Source organism: Tachysurus vachellii, chromosome 17, assembly GCF_030014155.1.
Source record: "Tachysurus vachellii isolate PV-2020 chromosome 17, HZAU_Pvac_v1, whole genome shotgun sequence".
NCBI lineage: Eukaryota > Metazoa > Chordata > Actinopteri > Siluriformes > Bagridae > Tachysurus > Tachysurus vachellii.
The window spans coordinates 9,616,405-9,638,202 of record NC_083476.1 but is presented as its reverse complement, the minus strand read 5'-3'; the positions used below and the strand labels follow the sequence as shown (position 1 = coordinate 9,638,202).

Here is a 21,798-nt window from a genome sequence, read left to right as displayed (position 1 = left end):
TGGGTAAAACGAGAGGTGCAAAGGAGGTTCAGGCCAACATTAATGCTTGTGACAACTGTAGCTATCTATTTCTTTTTTATTATAAAATTAGAGACTAAAAATTTCCCAGTGTTTCATTTCACTACATACAAATGACATGTCTGAATGGGCTTACATTTATATTACAGGTGCAATATTCGTTATTCAAACGGTGGAAACGTTTAGTTCGGTTTGGCGTACGCGAACATGTATACACAACGTTACTAAAGGATTAACAAAATAGAAAAATTGTTGACTGTTAAAATCTTACTGAACGTTGCGCACACGCAAGGAAAACACAAGCAATAGTATTTGATAACCGGGCTTTGCCTCAAGTAAAGTAGTCCAACTGCATCTGTGACGTCAGCTATTCAAATAAACCTCCCTGGCACACACTCCTTAGTAGCCAGGAAGTGATTCTCTTTGAGTTGTTTGTTTTGATTCCAACCAGCAGAAGCATTACATTGCCAGACGTATAAATACGGTTTTTTTCTGTTTGTTTGTTAGTTAGTTTTTTTTTAATATTCAGAGTTAATTGTCTGTATTGAAAGTTTTACACGAGAAGTTAAACTGCGAGATTCTGGCATCAATATTTGACCCGCGCAGCTGGTCTCGATAGAGAACATTGTTTCGCAGAACTACTGCTTTGGAAACTCGGCAAACAAGGGCAAACACCTATTTTATTTTAAACGGTACAGGCATTTGTGCCAGGTTTAACACTCGCTTCTTTGTAACCTTTAACTATTACCAAGTTTTTGATCACGGTGAAAATGCGTCGGTATTGACAGAAAATCAGTAATCAATAGTGTAGTGAAATTTTTTTTGGAAATTCCCTTTTTTTAAAGCTTCAAGGGACGAGAATTTTTTGTTTTGCTTTAAATATCGGAGCTCTATATGCCTGCTGAAAGAACAATTTTCAATGGATTTTTTACTACATCAAGCGTTTAATCGCCCGACCTCATGACGGCAGATCTAAGGTACGTGATCATCTCTCAACAACAAACCCGCTGCCATCAAACGAAACTAACTTCCAATGTTGAAATATGACATATAAATGTGTTCGTATTTAAGTCTCTGATTGTTTAATATAAGATGAATATAATCGATAGACTGCCACCACATTTTGATTGGTAGCAGTTGTTTAGTAAAATCGTGATGTGACCGCTGGCCACAAAAGTGAGTTCACCCCTAAGTGAAAATGTCCAAATTGGGCCCAATAAGCCATTTTCTCTCCCCGGTGTCTGGACTGGACATTTACACTTAGCAGTTTAGACATCAATGGCTGTGTTGAGTTATTTGGAGGGGACAGCAATTTACACTGTTATACAAGCGCTACACTCACTACTGTACATAATACAGTACTGTACTGTACTGTAGCACAGTTTCATTTCTTCAGTGTTGTCACATGAAAAAATATAATAAAATATTTACAAAAATGTGAGGGGTGTACTCACTTCTGTGCGATACTGTGCATAAATTACTACAGTTTATCAGTGTAATAAATAAATGAACATGCTGACTTATAGTGGCACTACAAATAAAAAGAACCGTGTCATTCAAGAACCCTGGCATTTAACCTCAGGGCAAACACAGTAACAGAAATACCAAGGACCCCTTTAAAATGAAAGAAACAGAGCTTTCATCCAAAGACTTTCACATTAATAAACCTTACAAAAGTAGCACATGTAGTCCCCTCTGAAAGTATTGGAATGACAAGGCCAATTCCTATGTTTTTGCTATATATTGAAGACACTTTATATAGATTCCATACTACATAATTGTAAACAATTTATCAGCAATAAGACTTGGAAGGCCAGACTGGAATTAGCAAAAAAAAAAATAAAAATTCAAAGATGAGCTACAAAAGTTCTGGAACCTCTTGCTAAAGTGTAGGAAAGACCACTGCATGGAGAAAGGAAGGATCTACTCATGACCCAAAACATACAAGGTCATTGGTCAAGAATGGAGTGTCATGGCTGTTTTTAGACCAGGTCCACTTTTGGAGTGAAGCAATGTAACTTAGTCGTGCAGAGTACAGGAGCAGAAGAAGAGGTGGTGACTCTGAGGTGAATTTTCTTCCCATGAGATAGCTTTCAGATCGGCCACTTGATCGCCGAAGAAACATTCTAACATTTATAATAGGATTTCAACACTTTATCTCTCAACCCCTAATAAGTATATTCAGTTTTAAAAAATAAAAATGTGTTTTTGTGAGCTTTTTATCACCAACCATGATTGTTAAAACCAGTTCTTGTTATAATTATTATTATTTATATTTGTGAATACTCAGAATAAGTCAGTGGTAAGTGCTACTCCAGATTGTTGCTTCAGGATTATGTAAAAAAAAAGGCTAAACAACTACTGGGGTGTAACTGATGTGAGGTTTTTTCGACATAGGTTTGTTTTAAGTGTTGGGAGGGGGCTTTGCCATAAGCAGTAAATCTATAAAACTAATAAGTAACTAATAACTAGGAACTGATAAGTAACTACTGAATGCTTTGTGCATGCTTGTAACAGATAAAAATGTTTTTAGGATTAGTGGTGGTTAGTTTTTTTTAGGACTCGGACCCTTTTGAGATGTGCCTAAAGCTGTCAAAAATGTCTTGCCTTGTTTTCTTTTGTGTAGCCGGTGTCACATACTAGTATTGTCAGTGTTTCTGAATTCCCTACAGCCGGTTGGGTGACATTGTTTTTGCCAGCTAAAAAAAAAGATAAAAAAATCCATGAATGAGAAAAAACATTTCTATAAAGGACATAATGCTTAGCAAAACAATTAAGAACCTTTTGTTAAGCTTTATTTTATGACATTAAGTACACTTGTTGCCAAAAGTCAATCACATGGTGAGTCTTTCCTTTTTCTTTCTTTCTTCCTACTTTTATTTGTTCATGATGTGTTTCAGTATGTGAAAGCACACTGCTTTCCTGTGCTATTTTTTTCTCATTCAGTTCTAATTCTGTTGTTTTATTGAGGTTTTAATTTCTGCATATAGTCCTTCTCTGCATATTGTAACAATATATATAATATTATGTATATATAAAGTGTATATATATATATATATATATATATATATATATATATATATATATATATATATATATATATATATATATATATATATTTATATATATATATAAATGTGACTTGAGCTGCTCTCTTATTTTTCTTTTTACAGTTCTGGCAATTATCTGGGTGAGAGAAGAGAATGTGAATGCATACATTTGAAACCATCAGAAATGATTGTGGTGAGTGAATTCTTCTGTCTGTAATGACTCATTTCTAAATAATGTGTATTATGTTATTGCTGCAATTTGGTGCCAGTCAAATCCAATAAAACCCAAAAAGTTTTCATCTACTGCCCATTTCATATAATTTAATTAAATCATTAAATCTTCTAAGAACAAATAAATAGATAAATAAAATGATAAATGGTTATTATTTTAACTGAAAGTGGTCATTTTTGTTTCCATTTTGCTAATTTACATCTGTTTATTATCTATAATTTGAAATCATATGGAATCTACTGAATGTCAGAAATAATACAATATAATAAACAAATTAATCTACAACAATCTAATGTTGTTTAAGGAAGGAGGAGATGTGTTGCACTGACAAGAGTTAAGGTTTTAACACATAATTTGGTAACAGTTTCTTTGTTTAGAAATCCGCTCTGCTCAGGTGTTTGCTGCTTTTTTCCTTTTTTTTTTAACAATCACTCACTTCTAAAATATTCCTCCAGTAGGAATGGAGTTGTTGCACCTTTAAAAATCCAAATAATGACTAGAAATACAATTGTGAAAATGAAAGAGGAGTGCATTGATGGTCCTTGCTGATTAACTTCTCAGAAATACTCAGAGTACAGCAAGCAAAAAGGGCTTTGCAAGTTTAGTATTGGTTGATGTATTTTTCCCCTCTCCTTTAACCGTAGTATCCACTTTAGAAAACCAGTGCTAAGTTTATGTCTTTCATTAGTAACACCTGGCTGTTAATTACTTAATGACTGGGGAAGTAGAAAGAATGCATATATTTTTCCCAACTGCTTTCCCACCTCCATACAGCTCTACACTGAGTTCTACAAAAAAACAAGCCTCAGTATGGAGTTGTATGGGGAAGGCTCAGGAGGCAATGAGTGAGACACAGAAACAGGAGAGAAACACCCAAGTTACCTTAGGGACTCTCCCTCCCTGAGAGCTTTTGACGTCAGAAACATTAGATGTAAACCTCCAATAATAGGCAGCTAGCCCCACCATTATACCTTTTTTCTTACACCCTTTTTGGTCTTGGGTCTGTGTGCATCTTATGTGCATTTCAGATGTAAATTCTTACAGCTTAATACTCCTTCTGTACAGTAAGAAGTGTCATTCTTGTTAATCATGACTCATGCAAAGGTATGCACCAGTACAGTAATTTGAATGTTGAAAACCCTGTGGAATCCTATGGGACATATCATACTCCAAAAACAGGGAGGCACTTGTCCAAATTCTGAGCACAAACTGATATTTATGAATATCACCCAACATGCACTTTTCAAAACCTCGCATCAAATCTGGCTTAGGTGGACTGATGTGTAGTCCCTTAAATAATCACCCGGTATGTGGCATGTCCATGCTCAATTAGGCAAGGTGTGAGGCACATCAGGAATCCAGAGCAGAGTTCCCACCTGTGAGAAAAACTTGGGACATCTGTACAAGAGACTGCAAATAAGTGATCCTCTGCCAGCTGAATGGCTTCATCTAGGGATCCACACAGGCTGGTGGCACTATACCCACTCCACTGTTCTTGTCAGTCTGGGCAGCAACCTGGACTTCGCCGATGACAAAGGAGGAGTTGCAGAGCTTGTTCCTCCTCTGGTTATACCGATGTAGTTGGCATATGCACAAACAGCTTCAAGCAGATCTTAGTGAGCATATGGAATTATGGCAGATGTGTTTTTTGGCCTGATCTTGCATGAGCTGTTGCTTGTTTCACAGGTTGCATGTGATTAGGTTTTAATAGGCTCCTGTTGTAGAATTGGAGTCTTCCAGGACCTAGGTTTTGACACCACTGTGTATGTGTGTTTGTGTGTATTGTAGTGTTCTCACATGCTGTGATTCAGTTGGATACGTGCTACATAATATTTCTGAATATTTCTGTCAGATACATTCATACATGTCAGATACATACAGATTTTAATCTTTTGCTTCAGATTCTACCTATTTGGCCATTTGTTGCCAATTTTGCACTTGTTTCTCTGTGGACCTTTTTATTTTTATGCCATTTTGTGAGTGTCACTAAGCACAAATCAACTGTGGCATGCATCACCTGCTAATTTATGGGTGACTGCAATTTTTCAACATACGAACATATGAATAAAAATAGACTTCTTTCTTTACTTTTTTTTTTTTTTTTACTTTTTTTTTTACTTTTTTTGACTTCTTTCTTTACTTTTTTGTGAAATGTTTTGTTAGTTTCATCTTACACAAATATTTACATGCAACATTACTCAAAGATTAATGAATGAGTTACATTGTGAGGCATGTATCTGCAACTCTCTCTCCAACAGTTCCCGCTCCCTCTTTTACCCAAGTAATTTCAGCCAGAGATACTGATTGTGGCCAAAAAGTTTAAGAACTGCTGCTCCAATGTATTACAGTCAGAATCATATATCATATGTAGAAGATTTGGTTGTTTGGCCAGGAATCAGAAGTGCTTGCTGACACTGCTGCCTTGCAGGTGGAGAACATGAGCAATGACAAGAACAGTGATTTGACACAGCATGCGCAGCAAAACTATCATAACCTACAAGTGGTACAAGATCCAATCACAGATTCTCAGGAACCATGTATCTCACTCATGGTAAGTCTCCAGCACTTATTGTTCACAAATAAGTAGAGCAATTTTTTTGCTTTGCTCCACCACAAAATTGTATGCACACACTTGTACAAACTTTGATAAAGAGAGGGAGTGAATATGATGTGATATCATTTGGAAACCAAGAAGCCAAATCCCCTTTGTCATTGATCAATGGAATAGAATATCTATGCAAAGTAAATCTATTTTGTAATATTGTGATATCTCAAAAATCATATTGTCTTTAAAGTTATACTGGTATTGCTGCATAAACCAGGCTAGCAAAATGGACCTTTAACAAGGCAAAATAAACATCAAGGCACTAGATTCTGCACATGTTTATATACTGATGAGTATTAATGGGATCTCATCTAGTTGCAACATTTTTTCACAGTTCATAACTTAATGAGAGGTTTTTACTTGTTCATTATTGAAAATGTGTTCATATAGTAAGTGCAAAAAGAGATAAGCACAATGCGTTTTATTCATTTTTCTTTGCAAGCCATTCGCACACGAGTTCTCGGACCAAAGTTAACTTCTACCAAGCTTAAGGAAAGGTCAAAGTGTCAAGTAAGAAAAGATCTGCTTATTATCCAAAACACAGGCACATCATTCAAGCACCGGCATGGCTGCTTCTGGAAAGAGCTCACAAATTTTATTTGTTTGATTGTAGAGAACTGAGGCATTACTCATCAAATCTGAAAAAATAAACTAATTTGAAATGGAATTTCTGGTGATTATTAATCTAAATGTTCATACATTTCCGTTTTTGTCAAGTATATCTTACAGTCTTCCAAATCACGATAAATAAAAGATAAAACAGACTGTTTATTTTGCATTAGGAAAATGGAAATTCTTTTATAGTATTAAGTAATCAGTGAAGGCCAACTTTTCTTTGCATGGAAAAGAGGGTTGTTCCAGCAGCCAGTGCTCACCAACCACCAAAGAGGCTGATGCACATACTCTCTGTGGTTGTGATCTTTAGAAAGCTCCATGTGCTGAGTTGTGATTGGCTGGCATGGAAATGAATGATGTCTCTTTTTTTTTGCAATAGAGGTAAAGTAACTGAGTCACAGAAATAGGTTTCACTTCACATCACTTCACAAACAGTAAAGGAGTCACATTTCTACAATGAAAATAATAGTATTTACATTAACATTATACAGTGTAATTTATATTAACTGGCTAATAGGTGATTTCATACTGCTGCTTCTGCTACAACCCAAAAAATGTGTAGAAACAGTGCAAGACATATACATTAATCTGCCAAGCTTTTAGCTGTTTTCCCCTGTCTGCTTTCTCTTTTGTTTATAATCAATGAATATGCTCCCCCTACTGACATGAAGAAGACAGCCAATAGCTCTAATGCAGTCCCCCCACCCTGGTGCTCCAAACACTGTACACCCTACTCAGATGATGTCATTCTTTTTCTGCTAAGCTCCCCTCCCTCTCTCTCACTCTCCTAGTTAGATATGTGTTATTGCTGGTGGATAAAATCGATAGGAATATTTCCTGGGGGATCTACTGGGGCGTTGCAGCCAGGGATGGGTACATCAGCTATATCAGTGTGGATACACACACATCAGATTTGCTGCTTTTCAAAGAGGGTAGTATGTGTGCTGTCTGTACCTTTGCAAAGAGAAGAAGAGGCTAACGCTGGATTTTAATGATTGAATGTCTGAAATTTCAACAAGCAGTTTTTTTTTCTGGACCAGTAGCATATTTCTGGATTCTTTCTTTTTCTTCACTACAGTATGGAGCAGCACAGCTGATCTTTAATGACTTGATCTGCAGTTACTGCAATGATTTAGAAACATGTTGGATTTGACTCTCTATTTTCACGTGGAAATAAAAAAAAAACATCTGAAGTATTTTAAGTTTCAATATTTGTTTTCTTTTTTTACTCTTTGTTTATTGCAAATGGTGTGATAGAAAGATGGTTTAGGGTTGTTGCTCATTTCTCTCAAATTAATGAAAGTGGAAAGTTTTTCTCTTGCATCTTGGGAAATGGCCTTTCTTGTGCGTTGCTATGCCAACTGCCTGCAACCGTGGTCCTCCAAAGTAAGTGATGTAATCCTTCAGTAGACAGCCCTGTCATGTTCTATTGAATGTTGTGTGTGTGCACCTAGCGAACCGGCATTTATGTATTCATAGATAGAGACTGCAAGGCACTTTTGTACATTGCTCTGGATAAGGACGCCTGCCAAATGCCATAAATGAACATGCAAGTGTGTGCATGCATGCGTAATTGTGTTCAGTGGCTCTTATTTTCATCATTTGTTTATCAAACCTTTTAAAAAAAATGAACATAAAGACATGGACTCCGGTCACAGGGATCAAGATCGTACCCTTGTTTGCACTCTTTTGCTTATATTTCTGAAGGACCTAAATAACCTTTATCACTTTCCTCACTATTTAATTCCTTCAATATATACCTTAGTAGATCTTTTGTTACTGTAGTTGAGTTATATGCTTTCCTTTCTACAGCGTTTTGCTCACTAAAAGAAATATAGCCTAGAATTAGAATGAAAATTATAAACAAGGTAAACAAAAATCAGCTCAAACATTATCCCATTTTTTTGTTTGATCTACTGCATTTAAAAGCAAGGTATGCCTGCATGAAATGAAGGCTTGTTTTGACAAGCATATTATTGTGCATATAAGTAAATGTGTATATTATTGTACATTCAACATGTTTCCTCTAAACGGGAACAAGAAATTCAATTCAACTTTATTTGTATAGTGCTTTTAGACATTATAGACATTGTCTCAAAGCAGCTTTACAGAACATAAACATAGAACAGAAGGTAAACATAAGGAGAAATATAAAGAATTAATATAATAAAAGTTCAACATATATATAGTTCACAGTGTGTGTGTGTGTATGTATGTATGTACTGTAAGTATATGTATTTATCCCCAATGAGCAAGTCTGAGGTGACTCAGGCAGCAGTGGCAAGGAAAAACTCCCTTAAATTGAAACCTTGAGAGGAACCAGACTCAAAGGGGAGCCCATCCTCATATGGGTGACACTAGAGGGTGTGATTACAAATATACAGTCAAACAAATGCTGTACTGGTGTAAGGATCACATGGAGTTCAGATCTCCTCTTAGTATCACAAAGTCCAACTGGAGTCTGTAGATGTCTCAGGATTCTCACAGAGTCGGACTCTACCTTTAGTGGTGTAAGGAGGAGGCATACGGCTGGGGATCCATTTGCAGCAATTTATTAAATACACACAAACAAAGTCAGACAGGCAGTGATCAGGACGGGCAAAAACACTAGTATCAGAGGACAGGCAAAAATCAGAATCGAGAACAGGCAAAAGGTCGGGGCAGGCAGCAGACAATCAGAAAAGTCAGAATCAGGAAACAGAGTCGCAACGGGAAATCAGAATACAGGAAAACGCTCCTGTACAACTGAATGACAGTACAAAGACAAGTCGAGACCTTGCACTGGTATGAAGTTCAAGGGTGGTTAAATAGAGAGCGGAGATGAGGACCAGGTGGCGGTGGTAATCAGAGTGACGGATGGATGATGGGAAGTGCAGTCCGGAAGCGCGCTAATACTCCGGGGACGCGTCTCTATGGTGACGCTCGGACGACGGCTCGTTGCTCGTGACAAGTGGACTTAGATATTCTGGGAACTACCAGAAGTCCTGAGTTTTGTGATCTCAGAGAGCGTGAAGGAATGTAACGTGTTAGGAGACTAGTTAGATACGTGGGAGCTAAACCTTTAAGAGCCTTGTATGTAAGTAGCAGCAGTTTGTAATCAATTCTAAACTTAACAGGTAGCCAGTGTAAAGATGATAAAATTTGGGTTATATGGTCATACTTTCTTGCCCTAGTGAGAACTCTGGGGGCTGCATTTTGGACTAACTGTAGCCTATTTATTAAAGATGCAGGAAAACCACCTAGTAATGCATTACAATAGTCCAGTCTAGAGGTCATGAAAGCATGAACTAGCTGGGCAATATTTCTAAGGTGAAAGAAGGCTGTTTTTATGGTATGGGCGACGTGTTTTTCAAAAGACAGGTTGCTGTCTAATATAACACCCAGATCTTTCACTGTCGAGCTACTAGTAACAGTACATCCTTCTAAATGGAAGTTAAATTGTGAGAGTTTCTGTGTACTGGTTTTTGGACCTATAAGTAGTATTTCTGTCTTATCAGAGTTTAACAACAGAAAATTGCAGCTCATCCAGTCTTTTATCTCTCTAAGGCATTGAGTTAATTTGGACACTTTAGCTATTTCATCTGGTTTTGATGAGATATATAACTGTGTGTCATCAGCATAGCAGTGAAAACTAATCCCATGTCTTATAATAATGTTCCCTAATGGAAGCATGTATATTGAGAAAAGCAGAGGTCCTAGAACTGATCCTTGAGGGACCCCATGATTAACTGGTAATAAACTGGAGGATACACCATTTAATTCTACAAAATGGTATCGACCAGACAGGTAGTATCTAAACAAACTTAAAGCCTGTCCATGAATACCTGTGTAATTTTGTAAGCCATCTAGGAGAATGTTGTGATTTATAGTGTCGAATGCAGCACTAAGGTCAAGTAGGACTAATAGTGACATACAGTCCTTGTCCGAAGCCGAAGCCTTGTCCCAAGTCATTTGTGACTTTCACAAGTGCAGTTACTGTGCTATGATGGGGCCTGAAACCTGATTGAAACTCTTTGAGGATATTGTCCTCCTGTAGGAAGGAGCTCAGTTGTGAACAGACACAACCTTTTCAAGTATTTTAGACATAAACGGAAGATGTGAAATAGGTCTGTAATTTGATAGGTCATTTGGATCCAAATTAGGTTTTTTGATGAGTGGCCCAATGACTGCCAACTTGAAGGATTTAGGGACGTAACCTAAAGATAGCGAGGAGTTAATAATATAAAGAAGAGGCTCACCAGCCTTATGTAACACTTCTTTTAGTAATTTAGTTGGAATGGGGTCTAGTGAACAAGTTGTTGATTTAGCTGTTGTAATAAGTTTATCTAACACTTCCTGTCCTGTGCTTGTGAAGCACTGTAGTTGTGTGTCTAGAGCCTTAGGTGAGGCTGGGTCACTAGTTGCTTTCATATGTTGAGCATCACCTATTTTATTCCTGATACTTTCGATTTTATCAGTGAAGAATCTCATGAAATCCTCACTACTGAACTGAGATGGAATAGTTTGTTCAGATTTCTGTTTTTTTGTTAATCTAGCCACTGTGTTAAATAAAAACCTCGGATTGTTCTGGTTATTTCCTATGAGTTTGCTCAGGTGCTCAGCCCTGGCAGCTTTTAGAGCCTGTCTATAGTTGGACATACTTTCCTTATACGCGATTCTAAAAACCTCTAATTTAGTTTTCCTCCACTTTCGCTTGAGGTTACGGGTTTCTCTCTTGAGGGTGTGAGTATGACTATTATACCACAGTGCAAGCGTTTTATCTCTAACCTTCTGTAATCTGATTGGGGCAACGGTGTCTAATGTGCTAGTGAATATAGCGCCTATGCTGTTAGTCATTACATCTAGATCGTTTGTGTCTAAGGGTAAGTAAGTAAGATAAGACAGTAAGATGTCCAGACAGATCAGGCAGGTTATTTGTGAATCTGTCTTTAGTGGTCGGAATAATTGTTCTACCGAGTCGATAACGTGGTGAGAAACAGTTAGTCTGTTCTACAGGTAGTGTGTACGTTATGAGGTAATGGTCTGTGATGTCATCACTTTGAGGTATGATATCTGTCAGTGATGTCTATTTTGTGTGATATTATTAAATCTTTTGTATGATTACGACGATGAGTTGCTCTAGTGATGTTTTGTATAACCCCAAATGAGTTTAGTAGGTCCATAAATGTGTCCTAACGCATCGTTTGTGTCATCAACATGAATGTTAAAATCTCCTGCAATTAACGCTTTATCAAAGTTAACCAAGTGAGAAAAACACTGAAGAACACCTCCACGACCAGTCTGACGAGGCTCATCTCTTATAGGTATTTCCTGATGGTGTAATCAAAATCACTTTTGATTAATGAAATGTTTGTGTTTACAACGTGTTGTAAATGTATAAATAGTTTGTAGAGCCAATCAAAGAATTTTAATCGTATTATACCTATCTATTATTATCTATTTTATTCCTTGTTAAATTTTTGTCTAATATGAAACAGACTATGTCCTATAAAATGTCTTACACTGGTTCCCATTTATTGAACTGGAAAGGCAGTGGATATACTGAGAGTTATATGAGCATTTACATAAGAAATTTAGGACTCATGAAAATCACATGAAACATTTGTTCTACTTATACTTAAGTGTACATAACTTTAACTGTGGCCAGTTTGAGAATTTTTAATTTGATGATTGCCTGATTTAGACTGCATGGCTGTACATGCGTTTAACTTTGTGGCACCAGTTTGGGAAAGGCTGTATTTTGGACCTGGACTTAAAGGACCCTTGAATGATAATAAAGCACAAGAAAGTTGCAGATCATGTTCGAAAGGAAACCTTGAACCAAAAGCCATCTTAGCATGTCAGTCACTTGAATCTGGCAAAGAAAGTGAATGTTGTTTCAACCTGCTCTTATGGGTAAGTCCACCTGAGGTGATTGCTCTTCAAATATCACAGCGATATTTTATAAATTACATCTTCTGTTGTTGTTGTTATTATTATTCCAATCAAAAGGATTAGCTCTAGTCATATTGTATGGTTTAGACTACATCTGCTCAAACATAAAATTACAAACGTGTTTACCATTACCCTTTATCACAATATAAAAAGAAATTGGAACAATATAAAATAATAAAAAGCTTTTTGTAAGCTTTTTTTCCTCATAGATATACAGTGGTGGGAAAGTGTTTGCCCTCTTCCTGATTTTGTATTTTTTTGCATGTTTTCACACTTTAATGTTTCAGATCATCAAACAAATTTATATATTAGTCAAAGATAACACAAGTAAACACAACATGCAGTTTTTAAATGAAGGTTTTTATTATTAAGGGAAAACAAAATTCAAACCTACATGGCCCTGTGTGGAAAAAGTGTTAAAACATAACTTAACTGTGGTTTATCACACCTGAGTTCAATTTCTCTAGCCACACCCAGGCCTGATTACTGCCACACCTGTTTGCAATCAGTAAATCACTTAAATAAGACCTGACTGACAAAGTGAAGTAGACCAAAAGATCCTCAAAAGCTACACATTATGCAGAGATCCAAAGAAATTCAGGAACATATGAGAGAGAGAAAGTAATTGAGATTTATCACTCTGGAAAAGGCTATAAAGCCATTTCTAAAGCTTTGGGACTCCAGCCATTATCCACAAATGACAAAAACATGGAACAGTGGTGAACCTTCCCAGAAGTGGCTGGCTGACCAAAATTACAGTGCAGCGACGACTCGTCCAAGATGTCACAAAAGACCCCACAACAACATTGAAAGAACTGCAGGCCTCACTTTCCTCAGTTAAGGTCAGTGTTTGAGACGGCAAAAAGGCCTGCATGGCAGAGTTCCAAGACAAAAACAGCTGTTGAGCAAAAAGAACATAAAGGCTCCTCTCAGTTTTGCCAGATAATATCTTGATGATCCCAAGACTTTTAGGAAAATACTCTGTGGACTGACGAGACAAAAGTTGAACTTTTATAAGCTGAAATTTATTGGAAGGTGTGTGTCCTATTACATCTGGTGGAAAAGTAACACTGCATTTCAAAAAAGAACATCATACTAACAGTAAAATATGGTGGTTGTACCATGAACCATGAATTCTGCTGTGTACCAAAAAATCCTGAAGGACAATGTGCGGACATCTGTTCGCGACCACAAGCTGAAGCCAACTTGGGTTCTGCAGCAGGACAATTATCCAAAACACACCAGCAAGTCCACCCCTGAATGGCTGAAGATAAACAAAATGAAGACTTTGGAGGGGCCTAGTCAAAGTCCTGACCTGAATCCTATTGAGATGCTGTGGCATGACCTTAAAAAGGCGGTTCATAACCCTCCAATGTGGCTGAATTACAACAATTTTGCAAAGATGAGTGGACCACAATTCCTCCACAGCGCTGTATCAGACTCATTGCAAGTTATCACAAATGCTTGATTGCAGTTCTTGCTGCCCAAGTTGGCTTCAGCTTGTGGTCGCGAACAGATGGCCGCATTGTCCTTCAGGATTTTTTGGTACACAGCAGAATTCATGGTTCCACGTCTTTCAGGTCCTGAAGCAGTAAAACAGCCCCAGACCATCATACTACAACTACCATATTTTACTGTTAGTATGATGTTCTTTTTTTGAAATGCAGTGTTACTTTTCCACCAGATCACTTCTTCCTGATTCTCATGTCTACAAGATTAGATCTCCAACAAAAACTCAGAAAAGCCAACTGTTACAATTTTCAAACAATATGTCTTGAAAACTTCAAGGTAATCAACATCCAGTAAATAGATTAACTGATACTCTCATTGAAAGGAAATGAAACTGTCCATAAGACATCATTAAAGCCACATTGCTGATCTAATTTTTTGGTTCAATGATAACTGTAAAATGGCAATTAAAAAAATAAAAAATAAAAAATTTTTTAATAGATATAAAACTACAGAGAATCTTAAAGAATGAAAATGTTTTGAGTGCAAGCATGCAGAATTACTTATGTGGAAAAAAGGGGGACCAGAAATTTAGCATATTAAACATCAAGGCACTCTGTTAATCACAAAAATATATAAAAAAGAACAAATTAACTAGCTTCATGCAAAAATACAGCAAGAAAAGAAATCCATTACATTTCTTTCCAAACAATATGAAATCATACAATCAGCTCTTTTAAAATGGATGTACTTTTGAGAGCTTTAGCACTGATCAATTATCTTTGTGGAAAGAATGGGGAACAGCTGTCTTGTGTGGATACTTGAGTACAGAGATCAGAGAATTACACAGAAGTCAGAGTAACTTCATTCCAGAATAGACTTTTGAAATGTGTTTAGACAAATTCCAAAAGGTATGTTTGGTGCAAAAAAAAAATATAAAAAGTAAATACCCATGGTGCACATAGCTTTTGTTGGCAGCATCATGGTTTAGAAAAACAACACAAATTTATAAGAACATAGCAGTGGTATGTCAGCTAGGACAATTAACTACCATTTGGAAGTTCCTTAATCCTCAACTGCTCAGTTTTATTAAGTCTTGCTGGATAAAGGTGTTTGCCAAATGCTGTACTGTAAATATAAATAACATAGCAGGCTGGTGATATGTGTGCCACCAGCTTGATATTATTCCAAGCAAGAGTGTGTTCAGTGTGCCGGAGCTCCACAGGGATGCATTATTGCTACCTGATTAGCTAAACTTTTACTTTGCTTGGTTTATGGCAAGTAACACCATTTGTTGACTGCAACAGCTGCACAGTAAAACCATCATTGTGGCTGATGTTATCATATCTCTCAGGAAGGTCAACTAATGCAAGATGCCAGGTCCTGATGCTGACTATGTCCACAAAGCATGTGCCAACTATCTAGTGGAGGTTTTCAAAGATACCTTTAATCTCACCCTAAGACTGTCTATGCTTTCTACATGCTTTAAGTTGCATTTCCTAAGTAATGATATATTCAGTAATGATATATTCATTATTGGCAATTCACACACTGAACACTTCTGTTTAGTGCCAATATGTGGAGATAGTGGCAAATCCTTGTACTGTTTCACAAAATAAGTTTTGTATACTATGAAAATTGTTAAACATTGCAGTGGGTGGGGCTTATTTGTTCAAATGGCAGCTTTATAAAGTTTGAGTAGAGGAATCAGCACAAACAAAAAATGCAATTTCCCATATTTTAAAACCTATTATTTTCCAAGCAGAAAATGTAGCCAATGTTTGTAGTATATATTAAGCTGAAAATGCCACTCTGATTATTATTAGTATGTTGTTTCGTGTCTTGTGTCAGCAGCTACCAGGAGATTTTCGCAGGATGCACTTGACGGACCACCCACATCTGACAGTGATGCCAGTACTACCCAGCCAATCAGTATGCAGCATTGGCAGTGATTCTGCAAGCAGCAGCTTATCAGATATATATCATGTAATAACTTGCTTTATTAATAAATTTTTTACAAGATCATAATGTTGTTCTACAATACTTTGCAAGGCTTTATTCCTTTTCTGTTTTTATTCTTTCTGAAGGAAGTGAAATTTACAGTGTAACATTTGTGCAGTATGGACAAAAGAACATTTCAAATTCTTTAGCTTAATTTTAAAAAATCCTGTCAGATGAAATTATAAATCCATGTTCAACTCTTTCAGGCCACAGAGAGTGAAGTTGGTGACATGGATCTGTCTGGGCTCCCTGAGGCACCTGTTGATTCAGATGATGAGTATGAGGAAGATGAAGGCCTTGAGCATGCTTCTGACCCTTTGCTTGCCCGAGATGTGGTTAGAGAGTGTTTGGAGAAGGAGCCAGTTGAGCGCAATGATGAAGACATTGGTTAGCATTTTTCCTGTAAAAGTAATCATTATAGATCAGAAAGTTCTGGATTGGTTTATCTTTAGCCACTCAAAATGTTGTATACTTTTATATTTAGGCTTAATAATGGGAGCAGTGTACTGAGTTCTTTAGCATCAAAAGTGCTGTTAAATAGGCAAGTATTTAGGAGTATTCAGGGATGACACAAACTGGTAAAAGTAGCAAAATGTTACTGCACTGATCTAATTTTTGTGCTTGTTGAGATGTATGGATCAGATATTAAGGCTTGTATATTTTATATACAAGTCTTAACATGCAAAACAAACAAAATAACCACGTGAAATACGGTATGTTTGGCTTTAGAATTGCTGTGCTGGGCAATTTCCAAACCAATTGTGACATTTCTGAATTGAAACAGATCGAACAATTGCTTCCTCCCATAGCCAGGGATACAGGAAGTGTGCTGAAGGTGTTCTTTAATGTGTAATGCACATTATTCTAACTAATTTTGGCTTAGGTGATGTCATAATGCAGGTAACATGTATGGTAATTAAAATACTAGCATCTCAATGTAAAACACCTTCCACCTTCTGTGTTCCTGCTAAGCACTTTGATCTACATTTGGTATTTTGAGCACATACTGTGTTTAGCTAAGAATGTATCAGACTATGATTTAAGGGTTGTTATTCTGAAGCTTTGTGCATTCCTGCCCTGGTCAGAAGGAACCTAATTTTCTGTAGCCATAAATAAAAAATTAAACTAAGAGGGTAAACTATTAAGCTCACCAAATCTACATTATGACATTCTTTAGAGCCCAAGACATATGTAGATTATGTAGAAGAAATGTTATGTTAAACTAAAATATTAATCTCTCATATGTAACTTTCTTTTCAAATGAATAAAGTATTTTAATTAAGAGAATTCATTCAATTTAAAAAGCCTAGATGTGCTTAATGGGTACATTTTTACCCATTTTTTTTAACAACTGCACTAAGTCCAAGTTCCAAGTTATACTATTCAAAATCCTAAACATTAATCTCTTAATCAGTGATACATATTCAAAATAAAGGCAAAAACATTTTTTGTAGTTGTTTCCTCGTCAATGTTTTTAGACAGCTTTCAAAATGGTCAAAAAGAGTGTGAAATTGGCTTAACCTAAACTGATTGGCTTAGAATTTGAGGAGGTATACAGTAAAAAACACATCAATTGGTTAAAATATCAGGAAGGATAATACATATTTTTTCTTTGTGATATCTGAGCTCAAATATGGTAATGTGCTTAATGGGTATGTGAACTTAATAGTTACATTTACCACAATACTTTTGCTCCTGGTTTTAAGCTGTGTATAATATGATATAGTAGTGATGTAGATTTTGGACCTGCTTAGAGAAGTGTCCCTTGCTCTCTCTTTCTCTCTCCCTTTCCTTCTCTGTCTCTCACACACACCTTCAGTTTTTGGTAACTGTAGCCAAATTTTATTTTTAATTTCTTATCCAGAGCTGCTCCTGGATTTCATGCATCAGCTGCCTGCATTTGACAACATGACCATGTCAGTGAGGAGAGAATTTTGTATAGTCATGGTCTTTAAGGTTGTAGAACAGGCTGGCACCATCATCCTGCATGACAAACAGGAGGTAAACACTATTTTATTGCTAGTTATATTTGTTTATGCGACCCTGTTAACACCACATAATCAATGCTGATATTCACCTGGCTTCCCCCTTGTGTAATGTGTTCATGAGTGATGAAATCATTAGTTTCTCAAAGGGACATGACAAAGTATATGTAAATATTCTAGCTGTCATAAAGTTGTCTTTCCCTGGAGACTTCACAGCATTCTTGCTCGGTTAGCACTAGTTACACATGACAAGAAGAAATATCCTATATCATGATTGTAGTTTTCTAATTTTTTAGTAGTTTTATTATGTCATGTGTAATGCAAACATAAAACACAGGAAAAGGTACTGGCTTGTTTCTTTTTAGACAACTATAATAATTAAGCATTTAAAGAAATCATGTATGACTAACCAGTTATATCAAGCAGGTATGGCCAGAAGTGGACTTCATGAAAGAATTTCTGAGAAAAAGATATTCCTCTGACATGGAAACAAGGCTTATTCACGAAAACATAGGAACAGGGGTGAAGAAAAATAGCAGCAGTAGCAAAAAACTGCTTTTTAATATTTTGCTGTAGCAAGAAGCAGCTTATTTGCCAAAGGGCTAGAGTGAACATTCCTTGCAAGAATTATTGGTGTCCTCAGTGCTGAAAAAATTAAGTATCCATCATGCAATAACATCAGGAAAGCAGTCCCAAATTTATTCTGCAGCAGGACAACAACCACAAACCTACATACAATTTTATTAAGAGCTATCTTCACTGTATAGAAGAACAAGGAATCCTGGAAGTGATGGTTTGGATACGACAGAATCCTGACTTCAACATCATAAAGTGTATCTTGGATTACATGAAGAGAAAAAAGTATATGAGGCATCTTACATCCACTGCCTACCTGCCTAAATCCTTCAAAAAATTAGTGCAGTTGTACCTAGAAGAATTTATACTGTTTTGCAGGGAAAGAGTGGTGATTAGATTTGGATTTATCTTCTGTTCATTTACTTTCTATTTAGTTATTTGATAAAAATACTATTAACACTACTATTTTGAACAGTAGAGAAAGTCAACTGGGTAGGCCACTAATGAAGATTGAATTCATTGTCATGTTCATAAAATCAACATGGGACAGCTGTTTTCCACAACAAGCTTGAGATATTAAGGAAATTTTAAACTTATTAAATTCTGTGTTTTTATTCATCGGGGCCTAAAATGATAATTCTATGACCCTCACTACTTCTATAAAGCACCAAGTAACTTTTTACAAAATAAACAAATGACCACCTTTAGCAACACAAACTGGAAGTATATTTGTAGTAGTTTATCGGCTCTTGCATCATTTGTGGGAAATTTTGACTCATTTTTCTTTAGAACCTTACTTCAGTTCATTGATGTTTGAGAGAATTTGTTATACAAGGCTCTACTTACATCCTACCACAGCATCTCAATGTGGTTGAAGACTTTTATTTAGCCATCGAATTATCATGTCACTGCTAAACAAAATTGTTCCAGAACCTCTGTGGTTTATTCAGATGCAATTTGCAATAACACCTAAACAGATATTTTTTTCCTACTCAACCTTCCATGGAATCCATACTTGTTCACTCTTTTTTCTGAACATGAACATAAACATTATTGTCTTTACAGAGGCCTGTAGGTCACATGATCTGGCTCTCGGGTTTTCTTTATATCTCTGAACATTTAAGCGGTCTGGCTGATATTCGTTCTTTCTTCTTATGAGTGCTTTAGAACAACAAAGTGACAAGTTCTGCTTCTACTACTAATTTGTGCATTAGGAACAACTGGTTGCTAATTGCACTCTTAGAGATTTTGGAGGTAGGAAAAATGTACTTCAGATATGTACTTCCACCTGGATCTGAACGTGCATTTGGTTTGTTTTTGTTTATTTTTTGTTTTTGTTTTTTTTGTACAAAAACAAATGAAGTATGTTTATAGAAGTTTTTGAGGACCTTGAAATTGGTATTTATCCCCTGATCAATAAAAACATAAAATTGAAGGAGAATACATTATATGGCTATAGTACCTACAGTATACCAAGCTTTTGCTATTGGATTGTTGCTGCACAGAACAGAGGATAAATGTATGTCCTAATAGGTAGTATCTGAGGATAGCTACCCACTTTTCTTTACCACAGAGTTTCTGACCGATATACAGCATTGGGTACTTCCCCTCCACCACTAAGAACCGCATGCCCACAGCCCTCTGTCTAAACCATCAGTCTGCAGAACACAATGGGATTTTTTGGGGAGCCACCTGCCCTTGACCAACGTGGAAGCCCAGATGATTTTGCTATATGGTACTCCATGGACAACTTTCTCTTCCACTGTTCTTGTACCATGGTAGAACCAGGTGTGTGTGGGTGTTTGTAAAGAAGGACTGGAGACAATTTTGACCATACATTGTTTTTTATTTTTTATTAAAGAAACAGATGACCAATAATTTTGCTACTTGTGTGACAAGTGCAAACCCAATTTCTTATATTGTTTGTTCTGCTACTAAAATGAAAAACACCTATACTGTGCTTAGGGTGTCCATATTATCACTCCATCTGGTGTTGACACACCCAACTTGTTGTAATTTGTCATTTACCTGAATTCAGATTTACAAACATTAAATTAATATGTTTATTTTAAAGGAAATATGTTTTGATACAAGTTTTTTATTTTGCCAGAGATCTGTTGTTATTTATTAGTAACAGGATTTTTTTTTTTTTTTAGTTGGACCAGTGGTATGTTATCCTGAACGGTGCAGTGGAGATAAATTACGGAGACAGTCGAACCGAGATCCTCTGCATGGGGAACAGCTTTGGAATCTCTGCCTCCTTGGTGAAGCAATGCATGAATGGAGAAGTGCGCACAAAAGGGGATGACTGCCAGGTACATCTTACCTATAGATTAGTACTTATGCAATTTGTACTGTCACCTTATACATTATTGACTGTATTGCAGAGATTTGAAGAGGTGAAGGGGAATTGTGGGGTGGGCAGTGTCCATATGTTAGAAATGAACTGCTTGGTCAAAAACATCCTAATAATTAATTGGACCGCCTTTTGCTTTGATTTTGTCTGGCATTCACCACTGCATTGTTTTGGTGAGCTTATGCAGTGCCAAAACCTTTATTTCTGTCCAGACTTGCATTAAGTTTTTGCCAAGATCTTGTAATGATGATAGCAGAGTTTGACCACTGCATAAAGTCTTCTTCAGCATATCCCAAAGATTCACACTTGTGTAGTTTCTGGACTCTGTTGTGGCCAGTCCATGAAAATGATATCACATGCTCCCTGAAGAACTGCCATTATGATCTTGGAATATTCGATTTAATTCAATTCAATTTATTTGTATAGCGCTTTTAACAATTCCCATTGTCTCAAAGCAGCTTTACAGAAGTATGGAAACAGAAGAGAGAGAGAGAGAAAAAGAAATAAATATATAATAATAATAAGAAGAAAAAATAAGGATAAAAATAAATAAATGAATATATACAATTAAAGTTATAACTAAAAAATATTAACTTCAAATTTAAAATACTATATATCTATCCCTATCCCTAATGAGCAAGCCGGAGGTGATGGCAACAAGGAAAATCTTCCTGAGATGATTTGAGGAAGAAGCCTTGAGAGGAACCAGGCTTAGAAAGGAACCCATCCTCATTTGGGTGACACTGGACAGTAAATAATGTAAATGTAAATAATGTCCTTTTTACAACAGTTTATAATAGTGCAACCAAGAGCTCCTGAAGAACTAATGGGTCATCGCAAACTCTGAGTTCAGCACAGACAGACAGAATATGCCTGTGTCAAATCCATTGATGTCATTTAGTGTATTCAATTAGTCAGCTGACCTTTTTGGGCACATAATGCTGCAGAACCTATGCCTGACCAACTAAGGGAACCCC

General features: G+C 36.4%; 1 protein-coding gene across 8 annotated transcripts in view; it reads left to right on the top strand.

The window, feature by feature from the left end:
- Nucleotides 1–421: 421 nt before the first annotated feature.
- The window catches only part of rapgef6 (Rap guanine nucleotide exchange factor (GEF) 6), a 47,045-nt gene continuing 25,668 nt past the window's right edge, over nucleotides 422–21,798 (top strand). For 3 of the 8 annotated variants that reach the window (XM_060890225.1, XM_060890226.1, XM_060890222.1), the window contains exons 1-7: nucleotides 422–995; nucleotides 3,192–3,261; nucleotides 5,729–5,851; nucleotides 15,755–15,889; nucleotides 16,111–16,291; nucleotides 17,769–17,905; nucleotides 20,622–20,780. In XM_060890225.1, coding sequence (XP_060746208.1) covers nucleotides 979–995; nucleotides 3,192–3,261; nucleotides 5,729–5,851; nucleotides 15,755–15,889; nucleotides 16,111–16,291; nucleotides 17,769–17,905; nucleotides 20,622–20,780 — 822 coding nt within the window. In that variant the 5' untranslated portion in view covers nucleotides 422–978. Of the gene's footprint in view, nucleotides 996–3,191; nucleotides 3,262–5,728; nucleotides 5,852–15,729; nucleotides 15,890–16,110; nucleotides 16,292–17,768; nucleotides 17,906–20,621; nucleotides 20,781–21,798 lie in introns of all 8 variants that reach the window. The other 5 variants (XM_060890223.1, XM_060890224.1, XM_060890227.1 and 2 more) reach the window with 5 other exon arrangements.